This window comes from Spermophilus citellus (genome assembly GCF_964194105.1).
Source record: "Spermophilus citellus genome assembly, chromosome: 13".
Classification (NCBI taxonomy): Eukaryota; Metazoa; Chordata; class Mammalia; order Rodentia; family Sciuridae; genus Spermophilus; species Spermophilus citellus.
In genome coordinates this window covers 5,222,506-5,243,248 of record NC_138193.1, presented here as the reverse complement: position 1 = coordinate 5,243,248, position 20,743 = coordinate 5,222,506, and the positions used below count along the sequence as shown (strand labels likewise).

General features: G+C 42.3%; 1 protein-coding gene across 3 annotated transcripts in view; it reads right to left on the bottom strand.

Moving 5' to 3' along the window:
- Positions 1–20,743, bottom strand: part of SLC9A2 (solute carrier family 9 member A2) — a gene marked incomplete at its 5' end in the record, with an annotated part of 87,386 nt that overhangs the window by 12,388 nt on the left and 54,255 nt on the right. For all 3 annotated transcript variants that reach the window (XM_081264130.1, XM_081264131.1, XM_081264132.1), the window contains 4 exons: positions 4,369–4,439; positions 4,983–5,072; positions 17,241–17,443; positions 18,056–18,273. In XM_081264130.1, coding sequence (XP_081120256.1) covers positions 4,369–4,439; positions 4,983–5,072; positions 17,241–17,443; positions 18,056–18,273 — 582 coding nt within the window. The remainder of the gene's footprint in view (positions 1–4,368; positions 4,440–4,982; positions 5,073–17,240; positions 17,444–18,055; positions 18,274–20,743) is intronic.

Sequence of the window (20,743 nt, the reverse complement as noted above, 5' to 3'; positions counted from 1 at the left end):
GAATGTCAGTCGAACAGTATGACTTCTCACTTGAATAAAAGCACCATGGCCTAGGAGGCCTTCCAAAATCTGGGTGTGCACCTCTGAGCACTGTGTGTCTCTTCCTCGGCAGCAGCTTCACTAGGGTCCTTTGTGTCTTAGATTCTTCCCCCTGGCCCTTGGGCCCTTATACTTATTATTCCTTCTATTAGGGATGTCTGTCCCCAGATACCTGAGGAACTCATTCTTACACCTCCTCCAAGTCTCTCCTCAATGGTAATTTTCTCTATAGAGCCTTCCTATCCATCTTTTTATAATTGAACACCCCTTCTCCACCCTCTGCATTTTCTATTTCACTCCCCAGGTGTATCTTTCTACATAGCGTTTATCACTTTCTAACAAGATAAGTAATTTCTTTATCTTATTTTCTATCTCTTGGCACTAGAATATAAGATCTATATACACGGGGACTTTTGTCTTCTCCTGTATCACCTGTTCTTAAAGTAGTGTCTGGCACTCTATTGATGAGGTCCTTTGGTCCCAGTGTTTCCTTGTGTTCACTTTCTCTGCCCTCTTACCTGAAATGTCATCCTGCCAGGGCTAGGTGACATGCCCTGCCTGCTTCCAGGTACTGGACTCAGTCATATCATTCCTTTTGATGAAGGGGCTATGAGCACATGAGGAGGGAAGAGGAGCCTTCAGATGGGGCTTACACACTGAAGCCTGCATCCTGTACTTCCACAGGCCTCACGGGAACATGTGTGCAGAGTGGCACAAAGGTGCGATCACATGAGTGAGCCAGAGTCAACCCACCCCTGTCACATCAGGCAAGGGTAGCCAGGATCAGCTGACCATCAGCCAAACCACTGCCGCATGAGCAAGACCAGCCCAGATCAGCACAGCCCAAACCCAGACCAACTGACTCACAGTCTTGTGACTCATGCACTGTAACCATAAATGAAGGCTGTTTTGAGTAGTTGTATTTTGGCATGGTTTGTTGAGCAACATTATTAGGCCTGCATGTAAGTAAAGCAGCGTGCAATAAATGTTCGTGGAGAAAGAAATACACGTGTTACAGTGATCACCATTACCCCGAGGAGGTTTATAGGCACACCTGTGCCATGAAAGGAACAAATGTTAAACCGACGTTCTTGGCACTGGCCCTTTCTTCTAAATACTGGAGAGCTCTCAATAGGGAACGGGCTTTGGTACTGACTGGCCACCCTACTAAAGAGAGCACCGACTGTTTCCCAGTTTATTTTGAATTTCACGTTAGGCCCATGGAGCCAGGATTCCTGACAGCAGCACCGCACCTTGAACTTCTTTTATTGTTATTATTGTTTTAGCGTTTTCGCTGGAGATAAGCAAAAGGAAGGACAAACATTGAGGACAATGGCATTTGATCTATGCTGTGCAGAGATTGTGTATTTTCTCTCTCTCTTCATTTCTGCTTCTTTCATTTATCTGCCAAGTTATACATAGGTGTTCTCTTTCACCATCATTAGAGCCCTTTTGCTAAGTCTTAGTAATGTGTCCACCGTGTAACCCTTTCATTTCATTCCCAAAGGATCAAAGATCTCATGAACTCTCTGCCAGGACCACTAGAAATCCAAAGCATAAGGTCTTTGGAGGAAAAAGAAGGAAACCCAACATGCCTGGAACAATCACTTATTTGTGTATGTCCTTCTTAGTCAAATAAATAATTATATATTTTTGAGAGGTGAACTCTGAGCACAGTATTAAAAATAACCTGTTTTAGCACCCCCTCTCCCGTACCCACCTACTTCTTTGTTCTGCCTGAGACGCACAGGTATATACGACAATCCAGAAAATCATTTGAAATTTACCTGGGAAAAATTGTGCAAGGAAATCTATAAATGCTTACAAAATTATTAAATGAAGTCTATTCACTGCTGAGAAAAGTGTTAGAGAAGGAGAAACTTTACTTTCCAGACAGGAGCCAGTTGGCACTCACGGTCAATGCCTGGCTGCCTGGGGATGTCTGCCTGGGATGACCTTGTGGACCCAGAGACAGTGTCTCTGCCCAAAAACAGGACAGAGGGACTTCCTCTGGCATTCCTTTGCCTGAGTTCCAGACCAAACCCTCACCATCACAGTGTCCATCTTCTTTCCAGTGCCCGGCGGGCTGCTGACCTGAATCTGATGCCTACTCATGCCTATTTTCTTTCCCATCGGGTAGGCGGGAGGGGTAGGAATGGAGACCCAATCTTCACTTTTGGTGAGATCCTAACTGTTCTGGGTGACACCTCTCACTCACCTCCTCGGGAGATTACTGATAGGATTCTAGAGAAAGGGAAGAGAATGGTTGGGTAGAAAGGGAGACACTTGGTGGAAAAGAGGCAAGGTTACAAAAACAATAGAGAAAGGAGAGAGGAAGGTCAGGTTCTCTGACTGGGCCCAAGCAAGGACCCATGGACGTGAGGATGGTCCCCCAAATGAGAAGCAGGCTTGGGTAGAGAGACATGGGGCAGAGGGGGCAAGTTCTCTGGTTCACCTCTGGCCTCTGAAGTCATGAATGTTTCCCAGGAGAACTGGCTTTTTTCCTGCCTATTTTTGCAGTGTAGATGGTAGTTTGCCTTATTTTATTACCTTGTGCTCCCATGTGGCTAACGAGGCACTCTCCTCACACATAAACTACCTTTTATTTATGAACTAAGGCAAAGCCCAGGGGACCTTTCTACATTAGTAAACAGAACTGCAAACCTTGTAAAGGTTGTTCTGCAGTCTTTACAGTTCATTGTATTACTTAATGATCTCTGTCTCTGACTCTTCTCTCTCTCTCTCTCTCTCTCTCTCTCTCTCTCTCTCTCTCCACACACACGCACACACACACACACACACACACACCCCTGTTTACTAAGCGGCTGTTTTATTGTCTCTACTATGTTGCAAACTTTTAGAGGCCCCAGCCAATATCCTGTCAGCACAGGTGAGCAAACAAAGTCTCGAAAATTCTCTGATGTTAAATTGTGTACATGGGCAGGTTGACGAACTTTACGTAAATTAGTAGTGGAGAGAAAGTTTTGTTAGCAAATTCAGAAGGAAAAGGCAAGAGAGATCCTCCAGATATAGTTCAGAATCTTGTTCTTCTGTCTTCAGGGTCCAGATTCCATGATACTTCCTTCACAAGTCTTATGTAGCCAGCGATATGCTTATAAACGCTCCACAAACTGCTCTATGAAGAAAGGTGCCAACTTACAACATCCTCAGATCCACGCTGTGAGCTCTCCAGGTGTGGCTGCTTGAAGCACCCATCCTGGTGGCAACTTATGTGCAGAGGGGAGGCCACACACCTGGTGAGCTCCTGCTCGCTGGTGAGGGCTGGCTCCTGGACCCCACTCTCCCCCGCTCTGTTGTCACGACTCATCGATACTTCGTGACCCCATGTCTCTGCTTTTCAATTTAAACTGCTGCATCAGTCTGATTCTGCCAGGCTAGTCTACCTTTCCACTACAACTGTAAGAACTATGAAGACAGGACTATAAATCCACCACAGAACCATTTACACAAAAGTCAACTCTGTGTGCATGCATGCATGTGGGTACGTGTGTGACAGACAGAAACATGCAATCTTTCATCTAATTGAAGCCTTTAAAATATTTTAAATATTTCTGATTTCTACTAGTTTATTTACATCCTAGTGCTCTAAATCTCTGCATTCAACAAAGTCTCACTGTGTGGCTGAATGGCAGTAACAGAAACCCTGTTGTTTGGACAGTAAACTGAGGGGGCACATTACCACTGAGCTATGTCACCAGATCATTTCATTTTTTATTTTGCAACAAGATCTTACTAAGGCTGGCCTCAAATTCATGATCCTATTTCCTCAACCTCTCCAGTCACTGTTATAGGGGTCCACCATCAGACCTGGCAGTAACTCCTATTATTAACAAATAGCCTGCAAAACTCAGCCTCCTTTACAGAGGAATGGCCATACACCAGGGTCCTAGCCATTTGAGAAAAAGTATAGAAATTGTGAGGCGTCAGATAGCAGATGTGCTCTTTCTTTCTTTATGCAGTCTAGAATAGCTGATACCAAAGTACCAATTCTTGTCCAATAAGCAAATATGGAAATGGAGGCCACTTTTGTTGTCTCAACTGGTCAAAAGGATCCTGAGGAAACTATGGAGTGGAACTCATCTCTTAATAGCCCACCTCTGGCAACTGATGTAAGAGAAATCAGCATCTACTTTGTTTAAGCTATTATCACCTATTATTCCACATCTGTTAGAGTTGAATTTTATCTGAAAGGACATACCATGCACAATATAATAAATATCTGCAACCCTGAAAATTGACACAAGTCAAAGTATTCTGCTTCCAGAGTGACCCAGAGCCATTTCATAACACAATGACTCGTGACCTTACTTGTCTCTCCAAAAGTTGTGACCCCAATGTCCACAAACGTCTTCAATGCCAGTCTTCACATGATCAAAAAACTAAAACAGAAAAAGCAGGCTAATTGATTAGCTATTACCTGAAGTCAGCAATTTTTAATTTATAATCATGACTAAACGGCAATGACCCTAACAGTTGCTGTTTCTTATTGTCGGTTTATTTTTCTGAAAGCAATAAAACCAACAATTTGTCTTCCAATTAGAGGAGATGTTGGTTATATCAATATTCAGCAATTACTATCTCAATTATTTTGATCATCATAAGAGTTTGTTCATAAGTTTGAAAAATATGAAAAATGGCAATAATTGTCAGAATGGTAAAAAGTGTGTAGAAACATTTTTAGATTGAAGGAAGTAAAGAGGGAGTTTCTTGCGCCCTCTGTTGATACAGGAGTTTAGCAAGCTGGCTGGGAGATGCCATCGTGGGATTATGATTACGATGATGTCCCCACACAGACCTGCTCCAGCCTGGCACCCTCAGCCATTCCTTTCTTCTGCAAATGAGCAATTGGGTGTCAAGTTGTTTTAATGATTCAAATATTTCTTTCTTTGTTCATGTAAGTGTTACACTTCATCAGCACCTACCCGGCAGTGGATTTCTTCACTGACAGCTTGCTGCTTCTTATTAGATCTCTTAACATCAAGAAACTCCACCAGTGGCCGGATGGTTATCCCCTACAAAGAAAAAAAAATTATGTGAACCTTCTTATAAAATAAAATTAAAAATTCAATAACAACTCCTCCTAAATTTTGATGACCAATAACAAAATGTATTTTGCTGCCACAATTAAAAAAAAAACTAAACGGAACATTTTGTTAATTTTTTCTTCCTTTTTGACAGCTGGCTTATTTTTGGAAGACCATGTCCTAACACAAAAGAATAGATTAAAATGGAAGAAATTTGGAAAGCAGTATGGAGATTCCTGGGAAAGCTGGGAATGGAACCACCATTTGACCCAGTTATTGCCCTTCTTGGACTATTCCCTGAAGACCTTAAAAGAGAGTACTACAGGGATACTGCCTCATCGATGTTCATAGCAGCACAATTCACAATTGCTAGACTGTGGAACCAACCCAGATGCCCTTCAATAGACGAATGGATAAAAAAAATGTGGCATTTATACACCATGGAGTATTACACAGCACTAAAAAATGACAAAATCATGGAATTTGCAGGGAAATGGATGGCACTAGAGCAGATTATGCTTAGTGAAGCTAGCCAATCCCTAAAAAACAAATACCAAATGTCTTCTTTGATATAATGAGAGCAACTAAGAACAGAGCAGAGAGGAAGAGCAGGAAGAAAAGATTAATATTAAACAGAGACATGAGGTGGGAGGGAAAGGGAGAGAAAAGGGAAATTGCATGGAAATGGAGGGAGACCCTCATTGTTATACAAAATTACATATAAGAGGTTGTGAGGGGAATGGGAAAATAAACAAGGAGAGAAATGAGTTACAGTAGATGGGGTAGAGAGATAAGATGGGAGGGAAGGGGAGGGGGGATAGTAGGGGATAGGAAAGGTAGCAGAATACAACAGTTACTAATAGGGCATTATGTAAAATTGTGGATGTGTAACCGACGTGATTCTGCAATTTGTATTTGCGGTAAAAATGGGAGTTCATAACCCACTTGAATCTAATGTATGAAATATGATATGTCAAGAGCTTTGTAATGTTTTGAACAACCAATAAAAAAATGGAAGAAATGACAATAATTCTAAGAATACTAGAATATTATCCAGTTTGGAAGAATCACCTACTTCTTGTATGGTCCACAGAAATACTTCAACAATTCTTTCATTTGCTTATTTATCAAGACAATTTTAACTAAGTTCCTACTGCATCCATGCCAGGGGTTTGGGCATTTGGAACACAGTGATTAACACTTCAGTAGCTCAGCTCTGAGACTTTGGAGTCTAATACAAAGTCAGATCTATCCAACAGCAACTAAAGCAGGGACAAGAGGAATGAGAAAGAGAACACAGGTCAGGGGTCAAGGAAAGCTTTATACAGAGAAGCACTCAACAGGAGTGTTGGAAGTATCTCCAAGCAGTGACCTCAGGAAGGCCAAGGGCCAGCACTGGTGAGGAGCATGAAGTAAATCTGGGCATGTTCATGAATGAATTTGCGAAATGTAAAGAATAATCAGCTCTTCAGTAAATCAAAACAAGAAAAAGAAATTCTCTAATGTGTCCAAAGTTTTCTACCACAGTGTGACAGCGAATATCTCAATTAATGATAGAACAGTAAAAGCATTTCCATGAGAGAGCTCCCTGTCTGCCATTCAGCACAGTTCTGCATGTCCCAGTCCATTCAACAAGAACAGGCAAGGAAGGGGTAGGTGGGAAGATTTTTGTCGCTATAGAGAATGATCTACTTCTCTGTCCAAAAAATGAAGATAAGATTTAAAAAGTGATGAATATAAAATGAACTTGCACGATCCATTCCATATACTTATTTAAAGATATAAAAGAATATGTAATAGCAATGAAAAAAAGTATATGGTATAACGAGGGCATATTAGTATACAATAATATGTTAAATATATTAGTATATTATATAGATAGTAAACACACACACACATTAGATACACATTAGATACATGTGTATGTGTGCATGTCTGTGAATATAGATTTAGATACACACGAACCCTATAACAAACACATAAAGTCTTATGAAGGATATTTGAAAGATTTGAGTGTAAAAAAAAAAGACATATACAGTTCCTAGATAGGATCACAATATTCTGATGACAAATTGCTTCTCAATTATCATGTTTATGCAATGTAATTCCAATACTATATTGACAAGGATTTTTAACAGAATTTGAGAAATTGATTTTAAATTAACCTGAAAGAGTAAATGAAATCAGAAAATTGTAGAAAAAGGAGGGTGAGGGGGGAATTTACAGATACAGAATGAATCACTAGCCAATAAACCTAAAAGTATGTGACAAGGCACCAAAGTAGGGCAGTTGGGGAGGCAGTGAGAGAGGGGGTGCAAGAAGTCTGCTTAGGCTCTTGCTCCATGGGTAGAGGACAGGAAGAAATGTTGAGTTTGCGGGAGAGGAGTGGAAGATACAATAAGGTCTAATCCATAGCATTTTGATTTCTTTCTTAAAAGTCTTTAAGAATGCATTTGACAATGTAAACACACATACACACAACTTTCTTTCTTTTTTTTTTTTTTTTTTGCGGGGGCTGGGAGATACCAGGGATTGAACCCAGGGGCACTTAACCACTGAGGCACATCCCCAGCTCGTTTTTTAAATTATTATTTGTTTTATTTTGAGACAGGGTCTCAGTAAGTTGCTCAGGGCCTCACTAAGTTGCTGAGGCTGGCTTTGAACAGGCAATCCTCCACTTCAGCCTCCCTCCCGAGATGTCGGATTATCGGTGGGCACCACCACACCCAGCACACACACACTTTTAAAAGGAGGTCCTAGGTTTTGTTCCATCCATCCAGCTCTGGGCATTTTTCATCTTACTTTCATTTCAACTTTCTGAAAGGCAAAGTGACCTTGGCCAAATTTGGCAATTTGTGTTCTACTTGTACTCCAGTCCACCACTCTGCAGTAACAGGAAGTAATAACAGCTTCGAATCAACACACGTTCTGCCATTTTTAATTTATGTAAATTAAAATGGGTCTAAATATGTGGCTTTCAGAGATGGCTGAGATCGCTGAGTTGCATATTCCAAAAGGCCACTCGCGTGATAATGATTCAAGGAAAAGTCAGGAGAATGCAGGCAACTTTGAAACTTGTACAATATCCTCTGCACTAACCGCCACTTCCCATGTTTGTCTCCCTGTCAGTGTTCAGTTAGTAAAGAACAAGTGAGTGTCCAGTGTTTGTAAATACAGAGAATAAAAAAAAAAAGATAGGGTGTGCATATATAAATATGGAGCAACAAATCCCACCATATGTACAACTGTAATGCACCAATAAGAAATATGGAAAAATACCATTGGGTACAGTGCAGCACACCTTTCATCCCAGCAGCTGGGGAGGCTGAGTCAGGAGGACCAAGAGTTCAAAGCCAGCTTCAGCAAAAGCGAGGTGCTAAGCAACTCAGTGAGACTCTGTCTCTAATAAAATACAAAATGCCTGGGGTTAAGTGTCCCTGAGTTCAATCCATGGTACCCCCCAAAATATATATATATATAAAGAGAGACAGGGCCCATGTCCAGTCCCAGCCCTCACATTGCTTCCTTCCACTAGACAGATAATCTGGAAGTCAATGTGCTAATTGAATAAGTCACAGCTCATCAACTCTAAGAAGGAAGTGTGGATACCACCGAGATCAACTCAAGTTTCTTAAAGTATGACATAGTTAAGTTTATCATTAATAAGCATACAAATGTGAGCTTGTGTAGAGTTCCTTTTAATATCTGCCCCATCTCCTTGAATAATTTACAGTTGTCACGGTATGTTGCTTTCTCTCCCCTCTTCCTTTCCTTCCTCCTTCAGTCCAATGGAGGCAGAAGACATGGCATTTGTGGATGCCACTTTTAGCTAAGCTGACTGTTATAGTCTAGGAACCAGGATCTCTGGTTGGGAGGAAGAGAGAGAAATACAAACACACACAAACAAAAAACATAGGTAACCTTTGACAAAGCATCTTATTTGATCACCGTGGAACATTTTTAGTTAAGTCAACTGGAGAGCAATTTGATAAGGCTTAGAAAGGTAAGTTAAATTTTCTCCTGTTCATTTGGCTTTGGCACAGTCAACATCATACCTTACAGGCAGGATAAACTGTAAGATTCACTGGGCAGCAGTGCAGGGAGAATAATAGGGAGGTGAGATTTGTTTTTCCTCTGGTTCTGTCTCTGCTTTCCTCCTACTCTACATTCCTCTGCTTACATTAATGTGATGAAGAAAGAAAGAAAGGAAAAAAAAAAAACTGTTGTGTGGTTAAAATGAGCATTCATTTGGTGTGCTCTTTGGCAAGGGGATGAATTATCGTTTTGGAAATCAAACAAGCAAGGATGAGGAGAAACTGCCTTCTACCTCCTTGCAGACTTAGCAGTCCGTTCCCAGGAAAACTTGAAGAAACTATGTTCATTTATTTTAGAACGTCCCTACCATTGCTAACCTATCTTACATAAGGCTTTTCTCACGTTACAGACTCGATCACCAAGATTTCAAAACCAGTGGCCCAATAGCATCGTTTGAGAATGGCCTACGTGGAATAAGAATCAGAGAGGGTTGGAGCAGGTGTCCCTGGCCCCTGGCTGTTGGTCTTTGAGCACTCACCACCCTGCACAGTGGTGACCTGCAGGACATCCATCGTCTCCTAAACCACTTCTTTTACTGTACCACTGTATTTAAACAGGGCTTATACTTTGAAAAAAAAAAAAAAAACTAAAACAAAGCCATCTTTTTTTTTTTTTTTTTTGAGATGGGAGGGAAAGGGAGAGAAAAGGGAAATTGCATGGAAATGAAGGGAGACCCTCATTGCTATACAAAGCCATCTTTTGACAGACATGCTCCTCTGCTCCTACCCCTTTCTCTACCAGACTTCCATGAAATGTCCAGTATCATCTCTCTCCAACGTCTCTCTGGTTCTTCTTGAACCCCATCAGTGGAGTTTCACCCTCACCATCTGACCCCTGAGGGTCCTTGTGAAGGGGCTGCTCCTGCCCACATTGCTGTCTCCCACAGTCCACTCTCCATTCACTCTTTGCTTGAACTCATAGCTGCTTTGGCAGAGTTTCCAGAACCTTCTCCTTCTTGAAACTTCCTTCAGTACTGCTGCATCACCCCCTCCTGCGGCTAGTTCTTTACTATTCCCTTTGTTCAGTCTCCTCCTGGCAACCTAGCTCACCAAGGTTCTCAGCATCTTCTCAATTCTCCAAGATTGCAAGGTTTCAGGGTCCAGTCCCCAATGCCTCTTTTGTATACTCCCTCTCCATCATTTGCTGAATGATTTTTTCCAGACCCAGGCTTTCAAAGCTGCGTATAGACAGATGGATTCCTAGTTTACATTTCCCACTCTGGCTTCTCCCATAAACTTCCAGGCTTATGCATCCTTGCCTACTCAACATCTCTTCCAATGGGTACACATCTAAGATTCAACACTTGATTTTCCTTCGAACTCAATAGCACCCTCAGTATTTTCCACCAAATTAAATGTCACATTCTTTATTTGATTGCTCAGTCAAAAACACTAGGAAATTATTGTTCTTCTCACTTCCTAAATTATTCACCTACATCTTTCCATTTTAAAAATGCCTAATTATTTTGCTTATCTTATTATTGGAGTAGAATGAATTATTCTGAACTCTGTGGAATTCTACCTAGTCGTGGTACGTTAATCAAATAAAGGGACAGTGTCATCATACATATGACACATGAAAAGCATATTTGAAGGTCCTCACAATGTTTATAAACCAGTGGGCATCATCCTTTCAGTTCGAGAGGCTAAATTTAAAAAAAAGTTTATTTAATTGTCAGGATACCACAAGCCCTGAGTCCCCTATGTTTTTGTAAGGGGCACTGAGAATCACTACATTTTACCCGGGCCGTTCCTCAGGGTTGTAAGCAAGGAGCAACACTGAAAGATAAAGTCAATAGATCCCCACGTTCAGGGTCCATCTCCTGTAATGCAGCCTTGTATGAGTAAACATTCATCCTGAACCCTCTGTCACTTGCATAGGATCAGAGGCTATGGATGACTGACACAAGGCCACACAAAGATTCTGGCTTTCACCAGGAGTAATAAAGTCTTTTGTCTCTGACCCAGGAGACTTGTAACTTTTACCATCGTCTATAAAGCAGTAATAGGATAACTTGTTAGCCTGCATGCTTCATGCACAATTATTTACAGTAAATTACATCACAAATCTGCAATGGTGGCCAAAAGAGACTATAATCTCTTGAATCCTAGTAGAATAACTGTGATTTTTTTTATTTAGTATATTAACTTGTAGAAAATCATGGATTTATGGAATTCTGTTGCTCTGACATGTGTCTACAATGATTCACTATGTAATACATAATCAGTAATACTAAGTAATACTCTATTTTCCCTTCCAAATAAAAGCATATCAAAAGAAGTTAATTTTCCTTTCTTCCAATACTATTTTACTTAATGTTGCATATTAAAACATAGCAAATATTAAAATCCTGTGTCCAGTGTTGCACTTGACATGCATATTCTGTATATCCATACACTACCTGAGAGGGAAGTTCCATTAAAGATCTTTCATAGCAAAGTCAACTGAGGGCCACAGGGACTATTAGGACCAACACCAAATTTCAGATCAGATTGGTCTTATTCCAAAATCTGTGCTTTGTATTCTGCACTCTACCTTCCTTAATTTTTAATATAATTTTAAAATGTGAGAAACAGCTTATATTTTATTAAAAAACATCACCAACATTACCAAACATCTAAGGAATCAGAACTGTTTACTCATGCAACATTCCATCAGCAAAACTTTATCCTGATAACATGATAATGTGTTATTCAAATTAGCAACATGATCCAAGCAATGCTTAAATTCTCATGACAAATTTATGATATAAAATAATAAACCATATATCACACGAAATTCTACTTTTAAAGATGTGCTAACTCAGCGACACTAAGGTCAGAGGAGCTTATCTTTTAAGAAATACAACAACAACAACAAAAGGCAGAAAACACATCTTAAAGATGAGTAATAAGTCCATCAGCATAAAAACTGTCATTTGAAAAAAAAATACAGAATTCTTACTTGAAAGGCAAAATTTTATGTCTGGATTTATAATTAGTTATTCTTACCATATCTGTAATCTCTTATTTCCCTCCAGCTTCTTTCACTGAGTTCCTTAATTTCTGATGTGTTCTGGAGGGTAAAATGTGTATATTTGTGTGTGTGCGCGCACATGTCTAGGGCATGCAGAGTATCATAGGAGCCAGAGGTGGGGAAGAAATGGGACACAGAGGAAGTGATCAGAGTCAAAGAACACACACACGTGGGCCTCCGGTCTGTGCATGTAAAATGGTGACACAGAGCTCAGGAAAGGACAGCTTCCAGAGTACGTGGAACTAAGCCATTTCTCTTTTCCCTGGACATCAGAATGAGTTTGGTTGCGCAATCCTTCCACCCAATCAAAGGAAAGACACATAAGCACATATGTAAGCTCCAAACACTGACCTTCAAATTGTTCCACCTCTGAAGGATTCACTTGACCTGTTCACAATACCGAATCCAGCCAATACAGCTCAACCATCCTTTCTATTTTTCTGTGAGGGCCACCTTCATCCGTCTCTTCCTTTCTACCTCCTCCTCTCCTCTCTATACTTGGAGAAGGTTCCCACATCACTGGGAGCAGGTGGACCATCTCCCATGAACTCCCTGGCTTCTCACCTCCCACTACCCCTCCTCCCACATGCTCTTGGCTTTCTGCATGGTATAAGAGTTATAGATTACGTTTCGGGTTATCCTTGATTCTTCCAAGACAAACAGGAATTCATCTACTTCTTTCCATCTCCCTCACGACTACAGAAGGCCAAATCATCATCATTTCTCACCTGGACTACCACCATGCAAGCCACCCCAGTTAGTCTCACTGCTTCTATTTTTGTCTCCTATAATTAATTCATTCTCTCATCAAACAGCCAGTGGTATCTTTTTAAAACATGTCACTCTCCTGCTTCCAATGTTTCTCATCACTCCTCAAATAAAACCACATTGCCCACCTCATCCTCCAAAGCTCAGTAATGCATGCCTTCCTCTGTCTTTCAGTTGTACTCGCTCACGACTTGGTTGGTTCCTTATGTCTATGCCATGAGTTTTCCATGCTAGAGCTCTGTGTCAGCTCCTCCTTCTGCCTGGAATGCTCTTGGCTCAGGTCCTAGTTGACTCTGTATCTTTCATATCTCAGATTAATCATCACCCCCACAGGAAGGCATCTGCAAACCTGATCTACATGCCCAATACATTATGTCCTTCACAGCAGAAATTCTGCATGTTTCCTTTGAGTATCAGCGACCAGTCCAGTGCACAGGACATAAACGTTTAGACCAGTCCTACCTGAAGCACGGTCTGCTAATTGATGCTATTCCATGGAGAGCACTGGTCTGCAAACTATTTGTTATTAGTTGGTGATGATATCGACAAAGAAACATCACCTCTATTAGGTCAGTTAGTTTAAAACTAAGCTTATTTATCACATTAAAACTTAAATATAAATAAATATGGCATTCGTTCAAAGTGGGTATACAGGAATGTAATATGGGCAAGCACCTATATTTCTGTATTAACACCCAAATCCAAATAGGCAAAAAATCAGGAGCATAACAGTGACACCCTACATTAATCACTGTATACACACTTCATAAATAATATTACACATTTTGCAATACTTTTTTCCTTATGCAATATTTTTTTTCTGATTTTAAAAACATGACTTATGTCTAATAAACCTAACTAAAAAATTTAAGCTCCTATGCTTTATTGTCCTGTCTTGAATTCGATCTTTCTCTGAAGTCACATTTGTCATATTTTACAAATGTCTAAGGCCACAGTGATGGGGATAGGAGGACTAGTTTTGCTCTGCAGGCATATGGAAAGCACTGGTGTAGATGACCAGGCTTGACCTCACCTTGACTGAGTTACAGTCTCACTAGACTGACATGATTCTATTTTTGCATTTGGCACTGGTATTTGACAGTCTTGGTTTTGGAAGGATGGAGAAGAGACCCGAAGCCCTGAATACCTTGCTGGACTCACTGTGCACAGAGGCAGCAGGTCTAGGAAGAGGAGGTGGTCAGTCGCTCCTGAGGGGTCTTTCCCTTCAGGCATGCTATTAAGGAGAATTAGAATACTCAAAGAAAAATGGATTCCTTCACAATCCTGCCTCTGGCAAGATGTGAGAGTAGCAAATTGGATGGCCTGTTACAAAGGTCCTCTGAACTTTGAAGATAAAAGATGAAGACAAGGAGTGCGTCTCCCTTGGATACCCAGAAGGCTCCATGGTTTTTCATGAGTTTAGGGAGGGGATTCCAACCACTCTGGGAGATTTGAACAAAAATAATTACACATAACAATAGATGAAACTACAGTCAGTGCCACAGAACATCTGGTCCACAACAGGTCAAATATGTAAGAGTTGCTCTATAAGATTACCATGGAGCTGAACTATTCCTGTTCCAGGGACAACACAGCAGTAGTGACATCATAGCTCAGCCATTACTCATGTGTTTGATGGTGGTGTCAACAAACCTACTACGCTGCCAATCCTAGGTAAGATGGCACCTACACCCATGCTCAGTACCACACATGGTACATGATAATAATAAACAACTGCCGCTGGTTTACTTATTTTCTACACTATACCTTTTATCATTATTTTAGAATACACCCCTTCTGCTTTTTTGAAAAAAAGTTAACTATAAAACAGCATCAGGCAGGTCCTTCAGGGGGGATTGTAGAAGGCCGGCGTTACCACAGAAGGTCACAGCTCCGTGTGTGGTGTTACCCCTGAAGATCTTCCACTGGGACAAGATGCACAGGTGGAAGACAATGATATTGATGATCCTGACCTTGTATAAGCCCAAGCAGATGGGAGTGTCTGTGTTTTAGTTTAACAAAAAATGTTTTGAAAGTTAAACAAATTAAAAATATGTAATACCACATGGCCTCGGTGTATCAAAGGCAGGACCATCTGGGTTTGTGTGAACATCATCGAACTTCATAGATGAGATACCTAACATTGTCTCTCTCAGAGAATGCGTTTCCATCATTCCCTGACACATATACTATTCAGCATCACCTGCTAAGTGCTGTCTGCTCTCGGTAATGACACGGGCTAGGCAGCGAATCCTGGGCTCTACTTGAAGCCTGTAAGTCACTTACAATGTGAGTCCTGGGGTCAGGCTATTTCCGTCTGTCTGGAAGTCAGCTTGCTTAGCAGGAGGTCACACGCGCCTCCACCTCAGAGAATTTCCGAGGATGAACTGAGAGGTGCACGAGAGAATCTTGTCTGAGAGCCTGCCACCCTGTGCTGCGGGCAGTCACTGAAGGACCCGGCACCACAAAGGTGTGAACGTCAGGGACAGTAATGGAAAGTGGTTATCTTCTTAACCCAGGGTCTCCCCAGGCGTCCCTCCCCAGGCTCACTGTGCTTGCTCACTGTTGAGAGGTAGGGGTCAACGGGGTATGGACTTGCTTTTGGAGAACTGACTAACGGGAAGGAGGGGAGCCATGACGTGTGACCATATTGAGCATGTACTACACACCAGACTCTCCAGCAGGCACTTCCTTTAGGGTTAAAAACCAAACTGCTTTTTCTTCTAGTGACTGCTCTGCTTTCTACTGACTATGTAAAGTTGGCAAGATAACATGACCTCGGTTTCAACGTCCCACTCTACAAACTAGGGATGATGAACTCCCAGGGTGACACACTATGGAATTGCTACAAAGGTTAAATGGGTTAATATGCAAGATGCTTAAGTCTGACATAGGCACCTCGGAGGCCTTCTGTGACTATTAATAAAAATAAAAAGGAAAGTTAACAAAAAAAGTAAAAAAAGAAAAAAAAAATGTGCCTTTCCTCCTTCCTCAAAGATGGCTTGGGGTCAGTCTGCTTTTCGGCTTCCCTCTGCTCCCCAGTGTCTAAGGCTGGGTCATCTCAGAGACCAATCCTTATCCTTCTTTTTTGCTTTCTTCAACATACATTTTCACTCTCTTGATAATCACATCGAGTCTCGTGGCTTCAAATCCCATCTGCTAATGACTGATCTCTTCCCTAAGCTTTGCCCATTCAGCATGTCCACTGGTAGGACTCTCAGACACCCCTGACCCAGCATGCCCATAACTGAACCAGAAACCTCCTGCTACTGTCTACCCCTTCTCCCCTGAGCAGGACCATCCTTCTAATTCCTCAGGCCAAACTCCTGAAGTCATGTGTGCCTTCTCCTTCCCTCACACCCACAGTAGTCCATGAGGGCACTTGGCAGTGTCCATCTCCAGAACACACTCTAGGAACTCTCCCGTCACCACCAGGGCCTGCCTGATGTCTGACTTGGCTTCCACCACCACGGATCTCCCATGTCCACCCTTTCCTCTTGGTAGACTACTCTCAACACAGGGCCCAGAATGGTCCATTTACAAAATTAGTCAAAACACACCAACTTCTGCATAATACCACCCAAGGGCTTCCAGAGAAGAGCCACGGAAGTTAGAGTGACCCTAGCAGCCCTGCATGATCCAGGACTCCAGAATCTTCTTCAGCTTATACCAGGGACATAAGTTCTTCTGGGACAGGGATCTTCTTACGCCTTGCTCATGGGCAGATCCTAAGCTCCCAGAGCACTGCAGGACACACAGTCAGAAACTAATAAATGCTGACTGAATAAGTAGCTGCAAAATATAATCTCCTGAGAGCTGGCATATTGATGAACTCATAAGGTCAGGCCCAGGACACAGGTCCAGCACCCTGGTTGCTCCCGGCGTTAAACTCACATTCACCCAGTCCTCTGTCTTAGGAGAAGCAGGGAGCAGCAATCAACTCCTATCCAATAGCTGTTGGAAGGTCACCATGCACAACCAGCATCTGAAGGGTAATTTACTAGGTCAGAAGTAAAGCAAATGACTGGGATTAGGAAGTGCAGTTCCTAAGTTTCCAGTAGTAAGCTGAGCTCACTGAGCTGAGTTTCCTTAAATAACCATTCTTCTGTGAAGGCCAAGTGACCAAATTGGACTCTCGTCACTCCCCTGGACCATCCGGTGAATATGAACCCAGATGGGAAATATCATCTTCCCTCCTAACATGATCACCAAAGCCTCAACACACTTTGCAAAGGGAGAGATTTCTTTTCTCTTTTTGGAAGAAAGCACTCGACTCACCAGGATGAAGACAGTGAAGAATATGACCACAATGGCAGCTGTAATGAACAGCTTCTTCCGGGGGAACACGGCGGCCGGGAGGAGAAACACCAGAGCGAAGCAGATGGCGCCTCGGAGCCCTCCGTAGGCAATGATGAACTGATCCTTGAAGGTCAGGGGAATGGTCCGGAACCAGTTAATGACCTGAGTTAGGACAAAGACACCTACGAAGAAAGACAACCCAAAAGGAACTGGAGTGAGGTCAGGATGTGCCAGTGTGTGGACCTGGCTTGTTTTCTGTGTCTGTGACAGAACCCAGTATTTAAGAATCAGCCTCAAGGCCCTTCCCCTTTTCCTGTCTGAGGAGCACTCCTAGGTTCCTGGCTCTGCTCTTACCACTCCAGGTGACGTGGGGAAAATGTGGAATCCCAGAAGCCAAGGGAGACGAATTTGACTTACAGCAAAGCCATGAAGATACTTGGGGAAGAAAAGAATATACAAGGAAGGAGGAGAGGAGAAAGGAGGAGAGGAAGAAGGAGATGAGGAAGGAGATGAGAAAGAAGAAGAAGAGGAGGAAGGAAGAGAAACAAGAGGAAGAAGAAGAAGAAAAAAGAAAAGAAAGAGGAAGGAGGAGAAAGGAGAAGAAGAGAGAAGATAATGGAGATGGGAAGGGAGAAGAGGAGGAGGAGAAGAAAGAGGAGTAGATAGCAGTATATAAGGAAGGAGAGGAAACAAAGAAGATGAAGCCACAGCTGTAGCACACAGGGAGGGACCAGAAGAAAGCCCCATTGTGTCAGTGTCCTTGGATGTTTGTAGAGCAAACAAGTGCTCATTACCCAGCGCTCGCCAGATCAGACAGAAGGCCAGGGTGAAGCAGACAAAGGCCCAGTTCCACTCATGGTTCTTCCCCACCGTGGACACGCCCATGAAGATGAAGATCAAGGTCTCGCTGACGCTGCTCAGCATCTTCATGAAATACTTGATGGTCGTGTAGGACTTTTGAGATACATTTTCTTCCACATACTTATTCATCGTCATGGCACACGCTGTGATTCTAAATGAGAGGATACGGCTTCTGTTTAGAAATGACAAGGATCCTCATCCACCTACCAGAGTGGACACCAGAGAGCTGAATTAGCATTTGACCCTCTACCCATGACCACAGGATGGACTGATTGATTTTTATAAGTGAATGTGATTTGCATATGAACTTTGTAAATACGATGATCCCCGGAAATGTTCATTAATACCAAGACTGGAACCATCCTTCTCCGTCCAGTTTGCTCATAACCTCAGACTCCTCACCCAAATACACACTTCCAAAAGTCCTTAAGCATCAGCACATCAGCATCTCTCCTTTTAAGCCTCAAATGAAACAAGTTCAAAATAAATCTGAAACCCATTGTCTTCCTATAATACAATTTCTTCTCTTAAACTCTCTTAAACTCGATTCCTCTATTATCCAAAGTCCTAAACTATTGCATAAGATCCCAAACTTGCAGTTGGAGTCTCATTGGCCTTCTGTCCTGCACACCTCCTCATATGATTGGGTTCCTGTTGTTTTTGATTCTTCAACCTGAATATGTCTTGGTCTCACACTTTTTTTTTAAATCCCAACACCATAGTTTTGGGTCTCATTTCTGTGTTATCTATTATATCTACTACTGTGAGATTCAAAATGTCTAATAGGCTCTGGGGATTCCTAAAGGAAAGAAACTATTTTGCTTCCTCCCCCTCCCCAGCATTTGGTTCCAAAACTTAGGGACCTTTATTCCACTCTCATACTGTCTATTTCAATGTGGAGCCTTTGCACACTCTGGAAAAAGATCCAGTCCCCATTCCTAAGTTGGATACCCCATGGTCTTCACACACTGTCCTTGGTGGACAACTGCAGTATCACTAGCCCCAAGCCTGATGCTCACCACATGCCTCAGCTGTCTGGAATTTGCCAAATGTGCCCTTGATCTTGGTTACCTTCTTGCCTTCTGCGCACCTGGCCTCCTCCCTATCCACTATGTCACCCTGACCAACTCAGATGCCATCCGCAGAGGGAAATTTAGTATTAGCTGGGTGATAACTCACACTAGGGTCCATCTAAGACACCTATAGTAGTTACTATAAAGCATCAAAAGGACTTCATTGTCTGAAGGTGCTGTAAAATGAAAGAGGAAGACGGAAGGAAAGTGAGCCACCCCACCTTTCACACAGTGACAACCAGCTGCCAGTCATGATCTCTGAAGGTTTCCACATTCCCACACTCAAGCGCCACAGTGACCCTACATGCACCTCCCCTCTCTGCCCCGCCTCTTGGTCCCCCTAATCCCAAGAATATATCTGATACTTTAAGGAGCTCTGCCTTCCTTGAGCATCAGAACAGGCAGAAGGAGGTGGGCCTTAGGGTCCTCTGAGTTAGGGCAACCACAAATTTGTTTCACTGCAAAAAACAGACCTGTTTCTTGCATGGAAAGCAGGTGTGTTTATTCTTGTGCCCCCTATTAAAATAAACAGATTCTACCAATGCAAGGATCATGACTTTAGCCACAATGTCACTGCCTCCAGAACAAGTAGGTGTTTCTTTTAGCCTTATGTGAGTAGAGAAAGCACCATTTATGTGATTTCCCAACAGAAAGAGTGGCCTTATTAAATGTACTAATAAATTTCAGCAGACACTCTCTCTCTCTCTCTCTCTCTCTCTCTCTCTCTCTCACACACACACACACACACACACATTCTCTCTCTCTCTCTCTCTCTCTCTCTCTCTCTCTCTCTCTCTCTCTCTGTAAAGCCTTTGCATAGCTGAGGAGTTATCTAATAATAGTCCATGTTTACAGCACCTTTATTATGTGCCAAGGTTCTGTGCAAACACTTTGTATGGATTATGTCAGTTAAACCTCATAGCAAGTTTACAAGGCAAGTTCGATTATCATGCTCATTTTTATAAATGGGAGAACAAAGGCAGACAGAGGTTCAGTTACTCAAGATTACACAGCTCATAAATGGTGGTGCCAGGGTGTACAGCAAGCAGTCGGCTTGCAAACCAGTGCCCATGCAGGATTACTTAACTCTCACCCTGCCCATATTCTTGGTGAGCCCAGTAGTCTATGATGAGAGGGGTCTTCCTTCCCCTGACATGCCCTGAATCATCCATTCTTGGGCACAAGCCTGTGTTCATTTCCTCTGACTGCTGGAAGAAACAACCACCCATGTAAGTTGTTTAGAACACAAATTTATCACCTTCTACCTCCAGAATTCAGAAACCCAAAATCATTTTCCCAAGGCAAGGCTGGGTTCCTTCTCGGGAGTCCCAGAGAAATCTCTTCCTCACTCTTTCTAGTTTCTAGAGGCTGCTTAAATTTTTTGATTTGTGGTCACATCACCCTGCTCCCCTAACCACATCTCCTCTGACTTCAATTCCCCTCCCTCTCTCTCATGAGAATCCCATGATTACTGAAAGCCCCTGGATAATTCAGTCCAACCTCCCTATCTCAGGATTCTAATTTAGGTTCATTTGCAATGTCCCTCTT